The 24,379-nt window shown below is 46.6% G+C and overlaps 1 protein-coding gene across 1 annotated transcript; it reads right to left on the bottom strand.

Annotated features, from left to right (window-relative positions):
* Positions 1 to 5,309: 5,309 nt before the first annotated feature.
* LOC311598350 (uncharacterized protein) lies at positions 5,310 to 23,982 on the bottom strand (the record flags this gene model as incomplete). Its single annotated transcript, XM_084783430.1, has 4 exons — positions 23,908 to 23,982; positions 7,239 to 7,310; positions 6,920 to 7,067; positions 5,310 to 5,513 (listed from the first exon to the last, which is right to left on the bottom strand). Exons 1-4 carry the CDS (start codon positions 23,934 to 23,936, stop codon positions 5,310 to 5,312), a joined length of 453 nt encoding a protein of 150 aa, XP_084639556.1. The 5' UTR covers positions 23,937 to 23,982.
* Between the last annotated feature and the right edge of the window lie 397 nt (positions 23,983 to 24,379).

Raw genomic sequence — 24,379 nt, 5'->3', positions numbered from 1 at the left:
GAGTCCCTTACGACCCACAGAACTGGAAATGACAGTCATAGGGGACCTTAATTCCCATCTCTTACTAGAAAAATTACATGTAGCACATGACTCACTGCCACACAGAAAGCAGCAGGAGAAGTCGGGAGAAGGGGCAGGGAAAGCTAGGCAAAGCCTTTATTGGGGCCTCCCATGGGAAGGGACAGTTGAGACAGGACAAGCAGACATGGGCTGGTGAGTGCAGACAATTCCAGTAGACCACAGGACAGAGGGCGCCTTCCAGTGTGTATGTCACCTGGTTCTGGGGTCATGAGGACAGGGGACAGGGGACTACAAGTAAGCCTCGTAACGAGGGTGGCAGAGTACTCACCACAGTGTTTCTGTCCAACCGGCTCTTTCTTTCACACAACAAGGAACTTCCTGAGTTCAACGGGAGGGAGATTGGACTCACTCAGCCCAGGCTTCCAGGGCCAGCAAGGTTCAGAGCACCCATCCCAGAAAACAGATGGACTGTTCTGCTCCCGCTGCCACTCCACCATGCCTCAGGACTGCAGCCAGACTGTGTGAGCCATGAGTGTCCCAGCCTGCTGCTCTCTGGGTCTAAAGGCACACTCAGGGTATATGACTGACTTCCAGTGCCTTCGGGAGGCAGGAAAACACCAAAGTAATGAACATTCGCACATAGGGTAAGGTGAAGAGTATCAGGCCTATCGAGTGGGCAGTGTGATAGAATTCATTCAAGCATGCACTCAAAAGTGCATGCATGGGACAAATCATCCCAGAGGAAGAAGGCCATGCAAATCCTACGTCTCCATGGTGACCAACGATCTCTTCCTTGCACTCCTATATAGCTTACATGTAGACTACAATGAACCAGGAAAGGCTAAGAGGTGTCCTTCAGATCAGATTGCTCTGTAGCCTCTTCTGTACACATAACCCAACACATGGACAGTGAGTGGGTAAGTAACATGGAAGTGGAGAGGTCCAAAGAGGTAATCCCACAAACAAAACTACCCATGGAAGCTCAGGACAAAGATGCCAAGCAGCCGCGTGCCTCGGAGCCTGACTCTGAGCTGAGCGAGTCCCATTCCCTCCCACTGAACTCAGGAAGTTCTTCATTGTGTGAAAAATTATAGCAGACAAGCACACAAGAGTATGGGCACTGCCTATGAAAGCAGGGCAGTAGCTCCTGACCCAGAAGTCAGAGGCTTGCCTCTGACTGGGTGCTCCTTTGCTACCTAGCAAGGGTTCGCCGATTTAGCAGATTGCATCTGTCTTGTGACGCCTGTGGCCCGGAGTCTCCCACAGCCACCTAATGTGCCAACTGGGTGTAAGTTCAGCAGGATGCTGAACATACTCCTTAGGAACACACTCCAGGGGCTGGTCAAGCTGTCATTGCCAGCATCCCCTTGCCAACTGAGGTCCACTCTGCTCTGACAATCCAGCCAGCTCAGGCCCATGCTCACCATGACTACCACCTCTGTCAACTGATTCAGAACCCAGCTGCTTTCTTCATTGCCTCAATGTTTGCTCTGCACTGAATTGGGATACTCAGATTTATACACTGAGCTGAACCCCAGCACCTCAATATTGGGAGGTGGGGCCTCTGAGGAGGCATCTAAAATTAAAGGAGAACATGTGATAGGCCCTGGCTTAGCTGGCTTCTCTACTGCTCTGATTAACACCGTGACCAAAAGCAACTTAAGAAGGAAAAACTTTCATGTCACAGTCCCTCATGACTGAGGGAAGTCAGGGCGCGAACTGAAAAAGAGACCATGGAGGGATACTGCTTACTGGATTGATTGGCTGCTTTTTTTATATATATACAACCCAGGACCACTTGCCTGAGGCAGCTCTCTCATATGAATCATCAATGAAGAAAATATTCTACTGGCATACCCACAGGACAATCCAATCAAGGCGCCTTTTTCCCAGGTGATCCTAGCTGGATTCTAGTCAGGTCTACACAGGAGATACCACGGGAGGACACAGAATAAGACAAGTTCACACTCAGGAAGGATGCCTACAAGGGAGACCCCAGACATCCTACCCTGTGACATGAAAGATCGGCATCTAACCCACTGTGAGCTCCGGGCATCAAACACCCCCACAATGTGTACACGACCTAGCCATAGTGAGCACCAGCTTGACTTCCTCACGGTTCTGACTGTACTCACACCAAGGGCTCTGTGGGGGAGCATATCTGGGGGCTATCGGGGTGCTTCTCCTGCCCACCACGGTATGCTCAGGAAGTACCAGACACCAGAAGTACCCGTCATCACAGACCCTAACCTTTCATTCCCTCTCGCCTTGTCCTGAGATATGTGCTGTGGTCTTAGTTTGGAAGAAAACCCACTGGAATGCCGGGCGTGGTGGCGCACGCCTTTAATCCCTGCACTCGGGAGGCAGAGGCAGACGGATCACTGTGAGTTCGAGGCCAGCCTGGTCTACAAAGCAAGTCTAGCACAGCCAAGGCTACACAGAGAAACCTTGTCTCAAAAAACCAAAAAAAAAAAAAAAAAAAAAAAGAAAGAAAGAAAGAAAGAAAAAAGAAAACCCACTGGAGAAAGAGATCCAAAGGTCTTTCCCGACATAGTCCAGGTGCTGAAATGCACACCCTTCATTTTTCCTGGGATGCAAGCTGGCTGGCAACACCAGTGTTTGTAGGGTAATGTAGCTCCCTGAAGACAAAGAAAAGACAGAAGCCACGAGCAATGATACTGAAGTGCTGAGCAAGTGACTTTTTCTCCACACATAGTTCTCAACTGTCACACCAGGAAAGGGCTACCACTGCTCAGACTGCAGGAGCCACAGCACGAAAGCCGTGGTGTAGCCTTTGTCCTCTGTAGACACTCTGCTTGTTCAGGTAGACTGCCTGCACTTTCTCAGCAGTGGAAACCTCCCTGCAGCATCCTGAGATGTGTTACTAGTAAGTACCTCTATTATGAGGCCTTATGAATATGTGGCAACAAGGGTGACACTTCCAATGGGCACATGTTCCACGCAGATACTGCTGTGATAGGCACTTTGAAGCAGGCAGATGCTATCTCTAGTTGGTGATGCAGGAAAAGGACATTGTGACAGAACATCATTTGTACTCCTGGAGAAGACTGGGTAGCCAGAGGACACTCTGAGATACCTGGAGGATCTGATGGCTGGGGCTCTAGGGGCAGCCATTTTTGTATGAGTATTGGAAATGGCCTTTATCTAGATCACTGCATGCTTTGATCTTCTGACTGCATCTCCATCACCAAGGAGATGTCCTGGGAGGCCTTTGGGAGCCCCAGGAAACAGTGCTCATGGCCCTAACCTGCCTCCTTTCCTACTTCCTCCTTGAGGACATTTCTCTATTTTCTTCCTCTGGTTGTTTCTGGAACAAGGGGTCAATTAGGAATGGGTGTGGTCAGCTGGCAATCTCACCTCTTTAGAGACATTCTCATGGCTCCTTGAGTTACCCCTTAGCCCTATTTCACAGACATCGCCAGCATTCCACCTATTTCTGGCCTGAGCAGGGCCAGTGCACAGACCCTACTCCACTCCCTGAGGGCAGTAGCTGGAGACCTTTGTGGTGCCAGGAACAAGCTGACCTTTCCTTCTATCCCAGAATGGAACATCTAGTGAACTGAGAACTTGGGGCAGCCCAGAAATAAGAAAGCAGCTGGTCTCAAACTTTCTCCAACTACAATAGCTTGGTGGTCCTTCACAATTCACCCAGATGAAGGCAGGTTAACAACATTAACATTAACAGATGGTTAACAGGTGATGACATTAGCACTATGTTAAGGCATGCATACATCTAAGCCATGGTGGAAAGTCAGGTGACATAGACGTCTTGTCAACAGTCTTCACTGTGTATAGAAAAGGTGGCCTTGCAACATTGTGTGTGTTCTCATCAATGTGTGCCACCAATGAACAGTGCTGAAGGCCTGTGTGGGCACACACACAGCATGGTCCTGCTCTTCCATGGGTGGCCAGGGTAGCCAGGGTAGCCAGGGTAGCCAGGACAGGAAGGTGCGTCCATAGTGTAGAGCTCCTATAGCAAGAGTTATGTGGAAAATTTCTCTACATCAAAACACTCCATCCTGGACAGATGCTCCTTATGCTCAGGAGGTTCAAATTGGGGGCTCCCTAAGACACAGAAAAGGAGTAGCTTAGAGTCTCAGGGAGTCCCTGAAACTGACCGAAGCAGAAAGCCTCGCTCTCTACAAGATTCTATCAGCTGTAAAGATGGCTGAGGAAACTCACACCAGCTGAGCTGCCCAGAAGAGACTCTTCCACCTGCACTTCTGTCTGTAAGTCATACAATTATCACCCAGGCTGAGGCAGACCTCTGGTGAGGCAGCTCCTGCTCCGCTAAGCAACCCTTCACCCATACTCCTGTGAATAACCCATTAACCCATGTTCACCAGCTTGGACTTTAGTGGTATCATTACTTTGGTCTACCATTTAATCCCTTTCTGAGGTGAATAGAAGTTTATTGACGTCACCCCAGACATAGTGTCACATAACATGGTCTTGGAAGCTGACCTGGGCGCTTAGCCCTGGTGCCGGAAGATCTCTCTATAGAGAAGTAATTCTCTTTTTAAAAACAATCCACTGTTTGGCATCTGCACTTCAGACTGTGTACTGGACTATATGCTCCCTCAAGACACATTCTACTATTGTTCCTGGAACCTGGGATAGAATTCTGTGCCTGGTGGCTTTGTAAAGAGGACACAGAAGTAAGGCCACATAGGGAACAGCTCTCAAGGTCCAGGACACCTTGCTTCCAGCACTCCAGAAAGGCATGTCTTTCTTTATGCCATCAGGATCCTAGTCATTGTGCCTGCATCCTAGGAGTGGTTTCCAGCAACCAGAGGTGTGGGGGCAGGGTTGCGTTGTGTTGCCTGTTTTACTGATGTAGGGCGGGATGGGGCTCTGCTTTCCTTCTTGTGCCAGCTGCCAAGCCTGGCACAGCCTGCCTCTCCGTCACTGTCACTTCCCAAACTAACATGCATGTGTCCTAGAGAAGAGGAGGTATCTTCATCTGGATAAATAGAGGCGTCAAACGCAGTGGTGATGGCCCTTAAATCAGTGGGGCATGCCATTTCCCCACTTTGTGGAGGAACCTCCTCGCTTTGGGAGTAAAACACTCGGATGCCCTCCACTTTAACCTACCGCCCCTCCAGTGGCCCAGTGGATAAAGTGTAGCAGTTGAGAGCTACTGACACAGATGCTCCACCAACAGGCAGTGTGTAGCCTTGTCCCCACAGAAGCTCTGGGGTTACCTCCCTCAGTCAGGAGCAGGTCCTACCTCGTCCCTTGTTTTCCTAGATAACAGAGCTGCTGACTCAGCACCCTCCCTGTGAGGGGACATGGGAGTTCTGAGAACACCGCCACTTCCTTTCAGCCAGTAGGGTTAGATGGAGTGCCAGCAGGGCGGCAGGGTCAGGATGAGATGGTCCTGGGACAGGGCTGAGAGCTGAGCGTGTTGTCCCGGCAGCGAGACTGTCCGCATCGCCATCCATCTTCATTCCTGCAACCGGCCTCTGGATCTGCAAAGAGAGTGTTGCTAAGACACATGGGCAAATCAAGGCAAATTTGAGGCCTGGTCACTCCAGCAGAGGGCCCATTGTTCTCCATGCTGTAACTGGTGATCTGAAGGCCATAAAAACCCGTGGGCAGTTGAAAGGCCTGGGAAATTGAAAGGGGAGCCCTTCAGATAGCTTCTGTGAACCGCTGTAACTTTCACCCTCCCATGAACCGCAGTTTATGGAAAGACCTGATGACAGCCTCTTGTTCCCACCTCCAGAGGGGGAGAGCCGAAAGAGAAGGCAAAATCAAGACTGAAGAGAATTAATGAGCCTTTACATATTGTCCTGTTTCCTTTGTTGTTTAAAAAAAAAAATCTGGATGACAAGAAGAAGTGAGCGGAGGATGGGCAGCAGCATTGGTGTCAGGCCGTAAATCCCACAAAACATTAACTTCATTACATGGTAATTACTGCCTGCAATGTCGGCATTTCCACCTCCCCATCCTTCACCCTCCAGCAGGAAGCAGCAGCACGTCTGCTCCTGGTCCAGGTCGCACGCTGGAGAAGGTCCCAGCTGGTGCAAGACAGTGAACTAACTAAAGCTTCCTCTATAGTGACAAGGGTGAGGAGTGGAGGACCCACTAGGGGTATCTCACGTAAGACATGACACCTGTGGACGCACTCGGGATAAGAATTGTGTGTGCACTTTTCTCTTGTCCACGGTTGCCTTTTTTCAGCTGTATCTGCAGCCATGCTTTGGGGATTGTCTTGTCAAAGTTCCAGACTTAAAGAATTGTGATTTCTTTTTACCTGGACTCTGTAAGAAGTTTCCAACAGCTACATTTAGGTTATATTCTGTTGCCGCAATAGAAGTTTAAAATGGTCACGGTGAATGCAAAATCAGCAAGTATTCCTCTGCAGGGAGCCCCTGGTGCATGTTGTTGCTGCTGGCCAGCTTGGAGTGGGAAGAACAGTACCCATGGCTGTGAGCGCTAGGTTTCCCGGGAGGAGCTGCACTCTGCAGGAAGGGATGGCTGTTGAGGATGAGACAGGCTTTTTATGGCAGAGAGGAGTAACTGAGAACAGGCTGCATGTGCCTGAGCTGCGATTTGATCCCTAAAGCAAGTCAGTTCTCATCCGAGTTTTAAACTATAAGCTCAAAGCAACGCATGTTTTCAGATGCTCAGTTGGAGACAGGACTTTTTTTAGACCCCATAAGTGCTAGTGTAAGTCAGAACCACGCATGTGTCTGTAGTGCCAAGAAAATGGCCTCCCTTCCTTTCAAAATAAAACAAATGGCCTCTTCCTTGTCCCCTAAGCACTCTGTTTGCCAGGAGCCAGGTAGGTGCTGTTCTCACTCCTCCCAGAACATAGCCCGTCCCCCCTTGCCAGGTCTCCTTCAGCTGGCGTATGGGAAGGGTCACTCACCAGTGGAGTCTCAGGTGGAAGGAAACACTTGCAAGGCTGCACTGGCCCAAGGCTGGGGGCAGCAGGGCTGAGCCTGTATCCTTGTGAGCTCAAAGGCAGAATCCACAGAAAGAGCAGCACCTGCATTATGCCCTTGGGGCAAATCTGCCTGGAAAGAGATTCACAGTAGACTTCAGAGGCACCAAAGGCGCCAAGAGCCCAGGAAACCTCTTTGCCTCCCACTTGCTGCCAACTCTGCAGCTCCCTCAAGCCCTGCTGCGTAGGTTCCTTGCACACATGGGCAGGGCACGCTGGAGTTGGAGAGGACCCTGCTTCTCACCTGCCCTTGTGGTCTGAACAGGAAGAGCACAGCACTCCCTGGAGGGTGCCAGGAAGGTGTGAGCACAGCCACCTGGAGAAGACAAAGGTCAAAGGTGAGAACTATCAGACACATGGAGTACACTGCATTGGTCCTGTGCATGCTTTCAATGCAAGGTCTGTTCTTTCACCAATTTGACAAGTGTTTATTCTGCAGTCCAGAAAGCACAATGCATGATCCACAACGCAAGAGTAGATCAGAGGAGAAAATAATTTCCTGTTATAGAGGGGAAAGAAAAGCCAAGCAGGACAGGCATTTGATTTGCTTGCCTTTCAAATCTTTATTTTTATTTTAACTTAGATTTTTTTTTAAAAAGGAAAATTGTCACATTTGTTGAGATCGGACACTGTAAAACTTCCTTTGTTTTTCTCCCATTCCAGCCATGAGTGGCAAGCCGTATTCTTTCCACAGGCTACTGAGTTTTTACTAAATGTTTGGAAAATGAATGAACACATTAATGAATGGCTTAGCTTTATCGTGTGAGAAAAAGTGCATTTATGAAAATGAGCAAACCAATTAGTCTCAACACACTGTGGCTGTGTCCCCATTTACGAAGACTGGATTGCAATAAAACCATCTGCGGTCCATCCAATTGCCTATTTTAACCACTGATTGGTTTGCCTTAAATCCACTGATTGCTTTTCAAATGGCTGTGTTTTTATTCCACCAGAATTCGCTTTAACTTTATGTGGATCGACAGCTCATTTACTACTTCAGGCAGGCCTGGCATTGAATTTCCAGTCTTGCTCTACTGCAGGAGGCCCACCCAGGACAGGAACACACCTTTATGGTCACAGCTTTGCCTGGGGCAGGAGCATAGTCAGCTGTCCCACCAGCCCGCAGGTGTCCTTGCTCCTTTTAGACACAGAAGACTAAGGAATAACCAAGAAGCCATGTGACTCCTCGAGGCTTGAAACATGCGAGGCTGCCCTCTAGTTCACTGGCATGGGCTCCTGACACTGGTGTGTTTCAAAAAGTGACAATGAGAAGGAAGCAATGCCTTATTCATTTCTGAACACGAGAGACCGTTCTCCCTGGGAGCCCAGTGCAAAATGGCTTATAAGCACATCAATATGGATAAAGAGGAACTTGGGCATCTAGAGAAGTGTCAACGTTCATATTAGTGTCAGTTGGCCCAGACCTTGGGCTTCTGAGGTTTGTAGTGGCTGACATGTAGGACTCTCTACTTAAGGACAGACATAGGGACCAGTAGGAGGACTTGGCCATACACATCTCAGCTGGACTTGTACTGTCCCTCATCCCAGCATCTAAGGTCTCTGAGATCAGATATGATTGGGTTGTAAAGTGACAAGTCAAGGAAAGAGACATCCTTGTCTCTTCCTCTACCGCATCCCGTCCTCTGGACTGCCCCAGCGAGAATGCAGTGAGTTCACAAATTAGCAGTAAAATGCTGATGCCTTAAACAATTGTATCCTAACTTACTCCAAAATGCACAGACCAGGTGGATACACACAGACTCGTCTAACAAGGTGCCCTAGAGCTCTATGAACTGTATGACGACCCAGAGCCTCATCTGAGATGACCTGTTTTCCGGAACAGAGTCACTATTGGCCACAGGACCATGCGACTGATGAGTGTGACACACATGCTAAAGTATGCTCTCTGTGAGTGGCCAACAGGACTCAGCACCTAAAGCGTTATTTTGTCATTGCACCGTTATAATACAAAGTGGCAAGGTTATATTTCACAATTATAAACATAACCACAGTTCATAATTCAACATCTCATGGCGGTATACTTAAGGTAAAACAGAATATGCACATACATCAGAAGACTGCAGTTCAAATCTGTAATTCATGGCATAATAATGTAGTATGTCTTCCCAAATGAAAACTATATGCATTCATTTGGCAAATCTGCTTTCCGTTTATTATGCACTTTATTCTGAGGAAGTGCATACTCACACATGCATCTGTGGGAGGCAGTTTCTCCACATAGAAAACTTAGTATGCAGAGTGACGCTAGGGTTTTATGAAAAGTATAATGCTCTGTGTTCCCTCAGTTTCGTGAGTGCTCAGTATTCAGCATGCAGAAGAAAATGCGATCAGTCTATGTCTGAGAGGTTGAAGTTCCATTTGGTCCTGATGAGAATATGTGTGTGTGCATGCGTGTGTGTGTGTGGGGGGGATTATAGGGGTGTATGTGTGCATTACATTTGCCTGAGAATGTGGAGGTTTACATGCATCCAAACATACATGTGTACGAGGGTGCTGTATGTAAGGGTATACATGTCGGGGGGTGCTTGTGTATGCATATGATGTATGTGAGACCAGGAAACCACAGCAGGCAAAGAAGTAGGGTGAGATGCCCAATGGATGTCACAGATACTGTGCCTCCTGCAGAGGTCAAGTCAAGAGATATGAAGCATCACATAGAAGCTGCATTGTGATCATTGCTGAAGGTGACACTGTTTGCTTCAAGCACTTTCTTATAATCTGGGACCTCCAGCTTTCCCTCTGTAGATGAGGCTCTGATCAGCTCCTTTCAGCCTCTGAAGTGAAATGTGCTCCCTCAAGGGCATCAATCCAAAAGGGGAAAGAGTTTAAACAAAAGTAGAAAGTGCACATGGGCCTCGAACCATAATGTCATGATGCAGGAGAAAAGGCTGTAGTGTCAACTGCCAGATTAAAGATGTGAATGAATGACAAGGTCGCCCCAACAGCCCTCCTCTGCCAGCCCCTAATCCCACTAGGACTGACTGGTTCCCACAGGACTGCACATACCAGAACCTGGCAAATGATCACTGAATGAACAACATGCAGGTGACTTCCTGCCCTTGGCCAGCCCCTTCCTGTAGATAATAGTCCTGGAGACGAGAGACTGAGAGGTCCCACTGTCCTGTCCTTACACCAGGACTAGGATCTACCAGAGGCTGGAAACTCTTCCAAGTAGCCACAGGCAGTTTCTACTTTGGAAATGAACCTTAGTTTCGTCTGACTTCCTCTTCCTTCAAACCTTCAAAATGGAAATTGAAGAGATGCCTGCTTTCCTACTCCCTCATGCATTCTGGGAGTGCCAGTATATTATTCTAAAGGTGTTTATTGTACCCCTGACCACCCTTGGAGCCTTGAGTGACTTCTACTCTGTGTGTACATTCCTGTCTTCTTCTGGGAGGGTGCAGATCAGGGGTGTGGCCAAGGCAGGGTGTGCTGTCATTGCTGAAGGGAGAGCCATTAGTTCACCTACCTGCTGAAGCTCCTTGAGTCCTGCCTCTGACCAATCAACTACATGTCTCCATCATAGTCTCTCAGGAATCTGGACATACATTCTCAAAAGATGCAGAAAGCAATGTCAGCAATGATGTTCTCTGTCATTAGCCCAGGTAAACAAAATTCAGGCAGCCGTGATGCATGATGCAAGTGGAATACTGTGTAGCAATGAAACTCTCATAGTGGAATAGTGTGTAGCAATGAAATAACAGTGAGCTGCTTATGCCTAGTCTCTCTCTCTCTCTCTCTCTCTCTCTCTCTCTCTCTCTCTCTCTCTCTCTCTCTCTCTCTCTCTCTGTCTCTCTCTCTCTCTCTCTCTCTCTCTCTCTCTCTGTCTCTCTCTCTCTCTCTCTGTCTCTCTCTCTCTCTGTCTCTCTCTCTCTCTCTGTGTGTGTGTGTGTGTGTGTGTGTGTGTGTGTGTGTGTGTGTGTGTGTAAGCATCACAGAAGCCAGGCTTCACATTCATTAGATAAAAAACAGGCAGTCTGACCTTGATTGATCATATTGATGGTGTTTACTAGAAGGGGTCTCATGACCACAGGTGGCCCAGGAAGGCAGCTGTGACTCTGCCATGGTCTCCATCACTCCGTTCAAACTTTTTAAAAAGTGCACAGTTCCATACACTTCAGGTGTGAGCTCATTCTGCACGTGATCTGTGTGTGCTACACACAGGAAGGGAGCCAGAGTGCATATACTGCCCACAGGAAGTGAGTCAAAAGGTAAGTCGAAGACTCGTTTAGTTTAGGAACCTCTCCTTCACACCCATTTGCTAATCCTTCTGAACCTCCACTAAAACATTCTCACTGGTTCTCACACCTGTGACAGGCACAGTTTGACCTCTAGACTCCCGTGTCAATGAGTGGCCCAGGAAAAGAGCAGATGGCTGTGGTAGTCTCTGGGCCTAACTCTCACACAAAGTCAGCACCCCTATTTGGGCTGCCCCAGGCAGACATGTGGGGTTTGAAGTGAAGAATTCATTGCCTTTTAAACACAAGGGCCCACAGTGGCTTAACTGATGGATCTTTCAAGTTAATTTTCTTAACACGGATGTAAAGTGGTGTAGGGCATGTAGCCTTTAACATTTGTTATTAGTGAAATTCAATAAAACTTTAAAAAGTCTCAAGGTTTATTACCACATCATGCATTCCCAGGAATCACACTTCTTCTGGGCTCCATGTTAAACGGGAGGTATTACAGTTTTGTTTTGTTTTGGCAAGTGTGAGAGAATTTCTTCGCCTGTTTTCAGTTGCACCAACCAATAGAAGCATTTCCTTTCCTAGTTCAAAAAGCACTTTTGAGGACTTGTAACACAATTAGCTTGTTCCAAAACTCTGACTTGGCACATGAAGACCATCTAACTCAGACTGGAGCCCAGGCTGCCGTAGATGCTTTTGCAGCCAAGTCCATTTGCCTGTGGCTGACCATGATGCCACGTGTGGGGCCAGGGGAGCCCTCTGCACACACATGTCTGCAGGGCCTCTGCAGTCACCTGCTCCGAAGTATGAAAAGACCAAGCAGCAGATTCACAGAGTCAGCGACACTTTCTAATCACACCTTAAGTAGCTGGACCAAAGCCAGACTCATTTATTTCTCATAAGACCTGAAATTTTTATTTTATCATAACTCTAGTCTTCAGCTTTTATTTAGAAGATAAAGATAGAGTTGTCTATGTCTTTTGCCATCAAACTGTCAGAAAAGGTAAAATATGGGCTCATTGACTAAAGCTTGGCTTTCTGACAATAGGTTTCCATCGCTCTAAAATGTCTTAAAATCTAAATGAGTGAGCAGTGTGGAGCACTCACAGATGGGGGCTCTGGAGGCAATCATTCCACACTCAGGCTTTCCTCAGGGACCACATAAACAAAAAACAGCACCACTGTGAGTACCCCGACATCCAGCATGCATGACAACTGTATCCCAACATCTAGCATGTTTGACAACTGTACCCTGATATCCAGCATGCCTTGCAACTATATCTGACATCCATCATGGCTGACAACTGTACCCCGATATCCAGCATGCCTCGCAACTATATCTGACATCCATCATGGCTGATAACTGTACCTTGACATCCACCATGCCTGACAACTGTACCCCGGCATCTGGCATTCCTGACAACTATACCATGAAATCCAGCATTCCTGACAATTCTACCACAACATCCAACATTTCTGACAACTGTACCCTGATATTCAGCATGCCTGACAACTGTACCTCTACATCTACCATGCCTCACAACTGTACCCTGGCATTCAGCATTCCTCACAACTATATCCAGACATCCAGCATGCCTGACATGACAACTGTACCCCAATATCCACCATACCTGACAACTGTACCTCAACATCCAGCATGCCTGACAACTGTACCCTGACATCTACCACATGCCTCATAACTGTACCCCGACATCCACCATGCCTCACAACTATACCCCGACATCCACTATGCCTGACAACTGCAACCTGATATCCACCATGCCTGACAACTATATCCCGACATCCACCATGCCTGAACACTGTAACCCAACATCCAGCATGCGTGACAACTGACCCTGGCTCCAGCATGCCTGACAACTGTACCCCGACAACCACTGTGCCTGACAACTATACCCCAACATCCACTAAGCCTAACAACTATAACCCGACATCCAGCATGTCTAACAATAGTGGCTACCCCGGCTTTGCCTATGTGGACTTTGCTCACTGCTTTCCAAAATGTTGGTCAGAAATCAAGAGTCCTGCCAAGGAGCAAGTTAGGAAGGGACAAGCAGCTGCTGGGGTGTGGGTGATGTTCATGGAGGGTTAAGTGGGGTCTTAGAGCTGAGCATACATCCTCTCCTTATTTTTTTCATCAACCGTCTTTCTGTTACTTTCTTTTGTCTCCTAGACAATTTTGTGTGTCTAAAATATCAAGGAACTGCAAGTAGGAGAAAATTGACTGTATTTGTCTCTCTGAGATTGGCAAATGAAAAACCACAATAATGATCATTATATTAAGTGCATCAGTGCAGGACCAACTTTAAAGGATCCCAGGAACCATGGCCTCTAACCTGTTATCCACTCCATCTGGCCAGCTGCTTTGAGAAGGGGACTGTCCTCGCTCCTCATTTCCAGCAGAGTAGAGAGGTCACCCATCAGGGACAGAACTCACTGGATGGAGTCACCTCTAGGTGGGAAGCCCGAAGGTGGGGGGGGGCTGGGAGTTTTCCCTTTTGGACCTCCTCAGGTGGTTTTTGCACAGGTGAGTGTGAGGGTGTATACTACACGCCTGTGCTGCTGCTGCATGCACATTCCAGGGGTGGAATGCCTCCTAGGAGGTCATGACCAAAGTCAGCTTTCCACTCTGGTGACACCGTGTGACATGTGGGGACAGCATCGCCACTGCAGCTGTTGACTGTGCTCTGGCTGGCCTTCGCACCATGCTGATGTCCTAACAGAAGATCAACTTTGGTCCCCTGTCTTAAGAAAATGTTGGGTGTTAATGGGATGCTGGCATTCAGTAGGGATCTAGCCACCTTCAAAGCACCACCCAGAAGTCAGCCCATTGGACCCAGGCTCTGATACAGGGATGCTCTACCGCCACAACTCTACTCTGCAGACAAGGAGGCCATCTACACCAATGCTGTAAAGAACCCAAGATGCTCTCTTAACCTCAGTACCCTGCTGCCACCACCACTACCCCAGCTGGAGGCAGGCAATGCAGCAGGAGACTCAGGGTAGAGCCTACCTAAATCCTCCAGGAACTTATAAGCAGATTCACATGAGTGATGCAGGAACTAAGAGGAGGAGGGGTGCATGCAGGTCAAAGCCAGCAACGGGGGCAGTGAGGAGGTCCCATTCCACTTAACTGAATACAATTAATTGCTTCTGAGATGTGGTCCTTATTTTGTGTTCTTTGACCTTTAAACAGAGTATCTGCTAGACTTGGAGACAGCAATGTTCCCTTATTTCCAATAATAGGGACTTTAAGAATAAAGCACCTTGTTTTTAATATCTGAATAATATTCCATAGTGTAAATGTACCACAGTTTCTTTATCCATTCTTCTATTGAGGGACACTTAGGCTGTTTCCAGGTTCTGGCTATTATGAATATGGCTGCTATGAACATGATAGAGTAATTGTTCTTGCTGTGTGCTGGAGCATCTTCTGGATATATTCCAAGGAGTGGAATAACTGGGTCCTGAGGAAGCCCTATTCCCAGTTTTCTGAGACAGCACCAGATAGATTTCCAAAGTGGCTGTACTAGTTTGCATTCCCACCAGCAATGAAGGAGTGTTCCTCTGTCTCCACGTCCTCGCCAGCATGTGGTGTCGCTTGAATTTTTTTTATCTTAGCCATTCTGATGGGTGTAAGATGGAAACTCAGAGTTGTTTTGATTTGCATTTCCCTGATGACTAAGGAGGTTGAGCACTTCTTTAAGTGTTTCTCAGTCATTTGATATTCCTCTATTGAGAATTACCTGTTTAGTTCTGAGCCCCATTTCTCAATTCCCAAAATTTGTGGACAAATGGATTGAACTAGAAATGATCATAATGAGTGAGTTAATCCAGAAGCAGAAAGAGTCAAATGGTATATACTCACTTATATCTGGACACTAGCCCAAGGGGCATGTCCCATAAAAGTCATCACTTGCCAGGGAAGTGGGGCAGAGGGGAGGATATCCTATTGGGACTCTAGATGGGGAAATAGAAGGATCCAGAGGGTCCTAGAAAACTACAAGAACATTATGACAGGAGGATCTGGACCTAGGGGTCCTGCTCAAACTGTGGCACCAGCCAAGAACAATACTTGCAGTAAACTTCGAACCTCTACCCAGGTCTAGCCAATGGATAGGACATTCTTCAGAGTTGAGTGGAGAGTGGGGACTGACTTTCACACGTACTCTGGTGCCTCATATTTGACCACGTCCCTAGATGAGGAGATCTGGTGACACTCAGAGGAAGGATAGCAGGCTACCAAGAAGAGACTTGATACCCTATGAGCATATACAGGGGGAGGAGGTCCCCCTCATACACAGTCATAGGGGAGGGGAGTAAGGGGAAAATGGGAGGGAGGGAGGAATGGGAGGATACAAGGGATGGGATAACAATTGAGATATAATATGATAAATTAATAAAATATATTTTAAAAAATAAATTAAAAATAAAGATTAAAGTACCTCATGACCTTGATGGTGGGCCTCCTGTCGGGGGAACTAGCTAGCAGAGACGTCCAGCCAGAGAAATTAAAGGTGGGCTTCACAGGTCTACTATAAATTCCTGTATTTGACAGGAAACCTCAGGTTGTCCACTGACCAAGTTTCCATAGAGTGGACAGGCTGTGGACACATCCCCCAAGGGCTTGGAAAGGCCTGGGTCAGGCTGTCAAGATCCCAGAAGGTTCTCTCTTCTTGAGCCTACAGGGTTCCATGGAGGTCCTCCCCTTGCCCCTTGGTGTCCCAGCCCTGACGAGATCTCATCTCTTCTGCCCTGAACTCACTGAGTATGCACCCTCCTCTGGCTCACAGAGGAGCTTGCCATGGCTTCCAAAGGGCTGTCTTCAGTATAAGATACTGAGAACATCATTAGTTATGGAGAATCTAGGGATATTGCTGGGCAAGACTTACCTACTGGGAACAAAATTATGTTCCTAAGAAGTGCCCTAGCTGGGCACTGCAATGTGGGCATGCTCTTGGCAGAACCCTTTTGAACCTTTATGCTTACATTATCTTCCTTCCAAAGGCATGGAAGTTATGCTCTTGAATTGGCCTCTACATGCATCCTATGGCCACATTCTCCAAGGAGTATGCACCATCATTGCCTCCCCAGTGGTTACAGTTTAGGTATAAAGTAGCCCCTAAGGTTCTTGCCTTTGTTGTTGGTAGCTTACCCAAGCTGCTGGAGTCCCAGCACTGACGAATAAATGGGCTATTAGAACGTGGAACCTGGCTTCAGAAAATAGGCCCCTGTGTCTATGACTGTGAAAGGTCTATCTTGTTCCCCCAAGACCCACTTCCTCTCCATCCCCCATTCCCTCTTCCATATATATGAGTACACCATATATACTCCTTGAAACTGTGAACCAAAATAAGCCCTTCATCAGTGTTTTTTCAGGTTGATGGAAAGCTTCAGCTGGTGCCTGGGATTCTCTGGCCAGAGGTTGCTCATGCCCATGTGCCTGCACTTTGGAAAGGCTCACTACTGTTCAATCCACTGTCAATTAACAGGACCATGCAGAACTGCTTACACAGCCTACCCCTCAGTCAGGCACTGGCTGGTACAGCTTGTCTCCCTTTCCCCCCTACCCACCAAGGGACTTTGCAGTGGAAGGATGCAGAGGAGTAAAACCTGGCCTGTGTGTGTCCTGTAGGAGACACTGTGGCATCCTGCCAAGCCTGTTTTCTTCCAATACAGCCTTGCTCTAAATAAATAGCCTGCTCTGCATCCATGGTCATTTCAACATATTCGTCTCTCTTGATGCCAGTCACCAGTGTGTGGATGTAGCCCAGTCAGCTTAATGAGAAAAGAAAATACAAGCTCTGCCACATAACCAAAGCCCAAGCTCCATGTTCAGATTCCCAGAGTGGAGTCTTGGGCCAACCTCCTGTCAGAGGCGATGAGATAATTAGGGTTCTCACAGAGCTGGGACACATCAGCACACACAGCCCTGTTATTAAGTGTTGTGAAGGATTGTCAGGCCTGCAGCATTAAGAAGATGAAATCAATCAGTCAGGCCTACTTCAACTCACATGCTGGTTGCAGGATACATTGGCACTCCGCTGAAGACTTCTGAATTCTTTGCGTGTTCCTGAGTGTATGTGCCTTTGTGTACCTAGATACCCTTGTAGATCTGCGGTTGTTTTCTTGCCTGTCCGCACACAGGTCATAAGTGTTTCTATGGTATATTTGCACACAAAACCATCTATCCCTATATGTAGATGTGTAAAGCTGATGAAGTTCAGAGAAGTCCCAAAGATGACAATGTGGCTGCTCTGCTTTTCTCATGAGGTGGTCTAAATGAGAAATGTTCCCTGTAAGATTATGTATTTAAACACTTGATCCCTATTTATGATGCTGTTGAGGGAGGGTATGAGATTTTTAAGGAGAGGAAGGCTTGCAGAAGGAGATACATCCTACATTTGATTAACCAGATCAGCCAGAATTTTCCTGAAAGCTTTTGTTGTGCCAGTCTGTCCTTGACTGAGCCAGTAGGCCCAACACAACACCCTGCTTGTTACCCTTCCAGGAAATCTGGTGAATAACGGGGTTTATAGCCTCACACTGCTTCTTATTCTTTCTCTCTGCTTCCTGTTTGTTGATAAGGATGTGACAAGCCAGCTTCCTGAGCCTGCCACCATGCCTTCCTTGTCATGAGGACTCTCTGTTGGGAACTATAAAATAGAATAAACCCTTTCTTCCTTTGATTGCTTCTAGTCATAGTATTTTATCACAGCAACAAAAAAGTAGCTAAGACGGAAATTAGTATCAGGAGTGGGGTGTTGAAATAAGGTGAATATGTTGTAGTTTGGAAGAATATGGAAGATTTTGAGAGTTTGCACTAGGAAAAAACATTGAATGCTATAAGAAGAGCTTAAAGGAGATTCTACTAGAAACTTGGTAGATAGCAATTTAGATAATAACAGCCTGGTTCATGAGGTTTGATGGGTGGGGAGAAATATTACATTTATAACTAAGCTACAGGCCAGTCACATGATATATTGGCAAATAATCTACATGCATTAGGCTCAGCATCATGATCATTTGCATGTGGATAAATTTAAAAGTAATGGTCTAATTACTTTGGTGGAGAAAATTTATAGGAACTATAACTTTGAGTTCGGGGTATGGTTACTACTGATACTCTCATGTAAGTCTACAGTGAAAAAGAGCAACAAGAAAAGCAGAAAATACAAAATATGCAACTTAGAAAGGAAAAGAGAGCTAAGTTACAATAATGTCATGCTGAAAAAGAGACTGGAATTGTTAAGGGATTAACACCATTAAAGGGACGCCTCCTCCTCTGCACTGGACAAAAGCTGCCAGATCCCACTCAATTAAGTCTCTAACTTGTAAAGAGAGTGTATGGATCCTTGCTCCTGAAAATCAATTGCTTGAGTGTTCACAGGCTGATGGTAATGAGGTCCAAGGAGACAAGGGTCCACCCATAGCTGCCAGCAGAATGTGGCAGTGTCATCCACATGGCTCTTGCTTTGGAAGTATGAAAGATGCAAAATTATGGAGGCTGTAGAGTCTTCCTCATTGGCCTTATAGAGCCATGAAGGTCAGGTAATATGTAGAATAGTTGGCATTCCTGTAAAGAGGTCCTAAGATGTCACTGCATGAAACTGTAAAGCTAAAGCCTTGTTGGCACTGGGGACCATACGATAACAGAGATGTCTGAGCTTTGAGATATCTGCAAAGACAAGCTGCATACAGAGAGGGGAACCAAGGGAGAAATGTGTGTTATAGCAAGCAAGACTAGAGGGGTGGAGCATTACATCTTTTTAAACTGACGTCCCAAATACCAGCAGAGAGCTGGAGGAAGTTGTGTTTGACCCATGGATGTTGTCATACTTTGGTCCAATATTTCCTCACTATGACCCAACTGCTCCATTTTAGCATGGTAGCATATACTCTGTGCCCTGTGACTCAATTGCTCCCTTTTGGAATGGCAGCACATATTCTGTGCCCTATGATCCAATTGCTCCCTTTTGGAATGGTAGCATTTATTCTGTCCATTGTACTTCCTGCTTTGTGTTACAGGAGATTACAGTTAGGAGATTATCTTGAGTTTCAGTCTTTGGACTTTTGAGTGGTGTCCAAAAAAACTATGGGTATCTTAAAATTGTACTAAATACATTTCGTAATATGAGACGGCCATGATTCTATAAGGTGCAGGGACTGGATGTGGTGGCTTGAATAATAAATTTCTCCTATATGCTCATGTATTTGAGCATTTGGCCTGCAATTGTTGACACTGTTTGAGGGAGGCAATGGAACCCTTAGGAGACGGAGCCTTACTGAAGGAAGTATGTCAATAGAGGTAGCTTCCAGGGGCTTGTAACCTCTACATACTTCCTGTTTTTGCTGCTGCAAGAACTTTTTGAGGGTGAAATTTCATTCTGTGTGTTGGTTAAAACGTGATCAGCCAGCTTCCACTTCTTCCACCATTTCTATTGTGATGTGCTATCTTCCCTGCCCTGGGGACTCTCTCCCTGTGGAAATGTGTGTTAAAACAAAGTCCCTTATCATTAAGTTCCTTCTGGACAGAAACAGAAAAGTAAAAGTAACTAATGCTAGAGATCAAGGCTGGGACCTCTGGAGACCATAGCCACTTCTGTTACTTGGAATAGTTTTCGGGCAAGTGAGCTGTCTGGCCTCGGTGTTTCTGTGCAGATGAGTGCTGGCAACTTCTGGGTCAGTTTTTAACATTTAGGGAAGATGTTCAGGGTCTAGTCCCCAGGATACATTTGATGCTTCTCGCTGTCTATCAGATCCTAGGCTATGCCATTTGTATACAACATAATAAGACTATTTCACCTGCAAATGGCCTGACTGACCTTGCTTGCCATCACCTCGTCTGGGTGACCACAGTGAATGTTAACGTTCACTAATGTGCAAGTTGGTGGGCCAGTGCCATCTTGTCTATCTAGACAGCATCTGAATCAGGCAACAGATACGGAGCATCCTAGTGCTGGAAGGTGCACTTGTGCATGGAATGGGGGTCAACTCCAGATCTAAGGCTCTAGGGAGATCCTCCAGTGGATCACACGGTCAGTTACACAACTCCCCATCGCACCCCATCTGCCAGCTCTCTTCCCATATACCTGTGGCAGCTATAAGGTCACACCCCAAAACAGTGTGACCTTACCAGACAAAGGGTTTTTTTTAACAGATGTGGTGAAATGCAGGGTGTGGAAGGAAAGGGATCATCATCCATAACCAGGTGGGCTCAAAGTCCAATGACAAGTGCTTTTCTGACAAGAAGAAGCCAAAGAGAGCAAGGTCATGTGGCACCAATGATGGAAAGAACACCAAGGCTCATAGAGCACCACTTGGTGGAGCTGGGTGCAGGCAGGAAGAAACTTGCCTAGCCTTTGGACAGTGTTCTTCCTGCCCAGCCCACCTTCAGTGCAGACTCTGCACATGGACTTATATTGTTTCAAACTTCCTTTGATTGCTTATTATACTCTCAAGAATCCAGCTCAACATCAACTGTTCCATCCCCCAACTGTGCCTCTCATGGCCAGGCAGGCACTACTATTAGACCCAGTTCCAACACAGTGCAGGGGTTCATGGCAATGCCCATGCCACCTGCTTGCTAGGAATCTCTTAGTTCCGTAGACTTAGCAGCTTCTTGCTCTTTAGATCTCAGATTTTGGTTATGTGCTTTGTCCAGCAAGTTTTCTGTGCTCTCAAGAAAAATGACACCTTTCTTACACCTGAACTGTAAGGGTGCCCAGTTAAAAGCACCCACCGGGAAGGACAAGAGAGATGTCTGCTGTGAAGGGTGGAGGGCGTGGGTAGATACAAGTCAAGCATCCAGTTGCACACAGCCTGGCATTCACATCCACAGGAAATCCTGTTCCCTTCATGAATTTTAGCACTTGCTATCAGCAAATGTTTGCCTTGTACACCTATTTTGTATACCTATGTATTTGGATTCAAGTAAACTTTTTTTCAAAGAGGGTGCAAGTGAGTAAAGGTTGCAAAGCACTGACATAGAACACACACACACAGTGAATCTCAGTGCATCTGGATAATTGTGAACACAGAATGCAAAGAACAGTAACATATAACATCTCCATGTTGATTTTTCCCTTCCATCTTAATTCAAGGACAGTGCGCCTAGAGGGTTTCTGCAAAGTGTGTATATGCTTATGAAGGACTATGCATTCTATCATTTGTGTATCTGTGTGTGTGTGTGTGTGTGTGTGTGTGTGTGTGTGTGTGTGTGTGGTGTGTGCCTCAGAAGCCTCATCTAATATGAAAACTAAATGGGAAACCCAGCTAAATTAAAGCTAATCAGAGCTTCATCGGGGTACCCAGCACAGCGATAATATTCCAAGGCTCCATGCAATTAAATTCTTCAATTATTCTAAGTGTTATTATGCTAATTTAAAAGGCTAGGATTATTAGGAAAATGTATGAAGAATTATGCTCAGTTACAGCATTTTATTTATGTGAGTTCACATTAAATTATTTAAGGTATGGGAATTATGAGTTATCAGGATGTGGCTCCAGCCTGTGCCATCAGGGCAGCCAGTAAAGCTGAAAGAAGGCAAACACCTTCCATCCATCTTCCTACGAGGAGTAGTCTGCAACATGAAGAGTGGCCTGCCCAGCTCACTGAGAGAAGGCTCATTACCTACGCATGGGGCTGTCCCCAAGCTACCCATGGCACCAGCAAGGCCTCTTGTCCCCAGATGAGCAGCTGTCTTTTTGCCGACGGACTGTCCTTTGCCTATTCTAATTAACTTGAAGCAGATCTAAGAATGAGCCGTGGCTTTGACAGATGGGAAATGGAGGGTGTAAGACCTCAGCCCCATCTTCACTGTCTGCAGAGCACTCTGGCTCAACTGCCCTCCGAGACTTCCACCAATTTCCCACTGCTATTAAAAAAAAATAATAAGTTAGCCTTAAGTCAGAACCACTGGGGCAGAATATATAAGGGCTTTTCCACAGACTCCACCAACTTAGACTTTTCATGGTCTTGCTCCTCCAGCTTTTCCATCTGTAAATTCTTTCCATTCAATTCACTTTCCTCTTCTGTCCCATCTCTTCTGTCTTCCCTCTCCCCTCATCTTTATTTCTCATATTCTATTTTCTTTTAAAAAACTTTTATGTCCCTAGAACAACGCTGTCTATTTATTTATATTGGTCTATTTTATATTTATCCTTTAGTCAGAGACATCTGTTTAAAAAATGTTTAAAAGGGGGTACAAGTCCTTCACAGTTGTCTCCTCACACTTCAGTGTTCCCACCTATACCCAGTTGCCTCAATCCTCCACAGCCTGAACTACAATTGCACCCACCTGCCTCAGTTTCCACATTCTGACCTTCCCACACTCCACCTGCCTCAGTCCCCCATAGCTTTAATGTCTCAGACACATTCTTCAAAGTGCCCTATAAAGCAGAGAAGTCATTAACCTTCTTCTCTGAAGTCAAGGCTTTTGTCTCCTCTTCACTCTCAACTCTGCCGCATATACCGGGCATGCTCAGAGCACAACAAATCCCTCCACCACCACTGGCAGACAGAAGTGTACATGCCTGAGGTGTTGGTGCCCAGCCAAAGAAGAGAAAGCTAAAGGAAGGCCTGGTGTAGAAAAGAAAGAGTGCCGCAACACCGCTGCCTTGCGTTAAGGCCCGTCACCCATCAGCATTCTTACAGATGAAGAGCATCCCTGCCTTCTGAACACCCCATTTCACAGGCCCCCAGAACCCTCACAGGCCAGATATCTCTGCAGTAGCCAACATGCTGCTGTGGCATCATTAAAGCTCTCACCAGCCTCTGGGCCAAAGTGACACTGTTCCATGTTGCAGCCACCATGTCCTGTCATGGAGATGCTGAGGCACCCAAACCTATACTGAGCAGCAGTGACAGGCTCTGGGATCCTCCAGCAGCCTGCTTGATTTATTCATTGACCTTTCTTCATCCCTTCCCTCATCTCTCCCTCCATCTCTCGTGCAGGTGGAATCCGAACTGCACTGAGCTCCTGAGGCCATTCCCACAGCTCCCAGCTCTCTCCTTTTCGTTTGGATGGTGATAAAAATCGCAGCACACTTAATCTGCCCTGGCATCTGCTTGCCAGAGGACCCCTGCTTGTTTTGCATGGGCTGACATGCCAGAGTTCCAAGGATTGTGTAAGTGCTTTGGGGCCCTGTTCTCTCTCTTCTGAGGCCCAGTCTTACAACACAAGGAACAAGATCCTATGCTTTAGGTATGATCCAGCCAAGAACCTGAGACAAATAGGTAGGTAGTTACAGATCTCACAGTTCAGATCTCTGGGCAGAAAGGATGGGTTCTCAGTGTGCCTGAACTCTATCTCACCTTCAGGCTGGACTCCAGGCCAACCTCACTTAAATGAAAACCTTTGGGTTTTTTTTTTAATTTTAATTTTATTAATTTATTCGGATTACAACTCAATTTTTATCCCATCACTTGTATCCTCCCATTTCTCCCTCCCTCTCACCTTCACCCTATTCCCCTCCCCTAGGTCTATGACCGAGGGGGACCTCCTCCCCCACTATATGGTCATAGGCTATCAAGTCTCATCTTGGTAGCCTGCTTATTCTTTCTTTGAGTGCCATCAGGCCTCTCCAACAAGGTGAGGTCGTCAAATATGGAGCATCAGAGTTAATGTCAAAGTCAATCCCTGCTTTTAACCCAGAAGCAGAAAGACTCACATGTTATATACTCACTTATAATTGGGCACTAGCCCAAAAGGCATGTCCCACGGATGTCTTCACTTGCCAGGAGATTGGAATAGATGTGAGGACATCCTACTGAGACTCTAGGTAAGAGAAATATAGGAGATGGGAAAATAGAAGGATCCAGAGGGCCCTAGAAACCTACAAGAAGAATATCGTGATGGGTGGATCAGGGCCCAGGGGGTTCTGCTCAAACTATTGCACTAACCAAGGACAATACAGTAGTAAGCATCGAATCCCTACTTTGATCTATCCAATAAAAACCTTTGTAAAGTGCCTGGATTGCTAAAATATCCTTGAAATCCTGGGTGATTCCCATGTGATTATGATGAAGAATCTTTGGATTAGAAGTTAGGTGTGCTAGTTTCTTGTTGAGTATTCAAAACTCAATCCTAGTTTCCTTTCTGTTGCTCTGATAAGACAGTGTGGCCAAAAGCAACTTGGCAGAAAGGGGTTTGTTTGG

The sequence above is a fragment of the Acomys minous genome (genome assembly GCF_964271855.1).
Source record: "Acomys minous genome assembly, chromosome: 5".
NCBI classification, from domain to species: Eukaryota; Metazoa; Chordata; class Mammalia; order Rodentia; family Muridae; genus Acomys; species Acomys minous.
The sequence above is the reverse complement of the archived record's forward strand: the minus strand, read 5'-3'. Positions and strand labels throughout refer to the sequence as shown.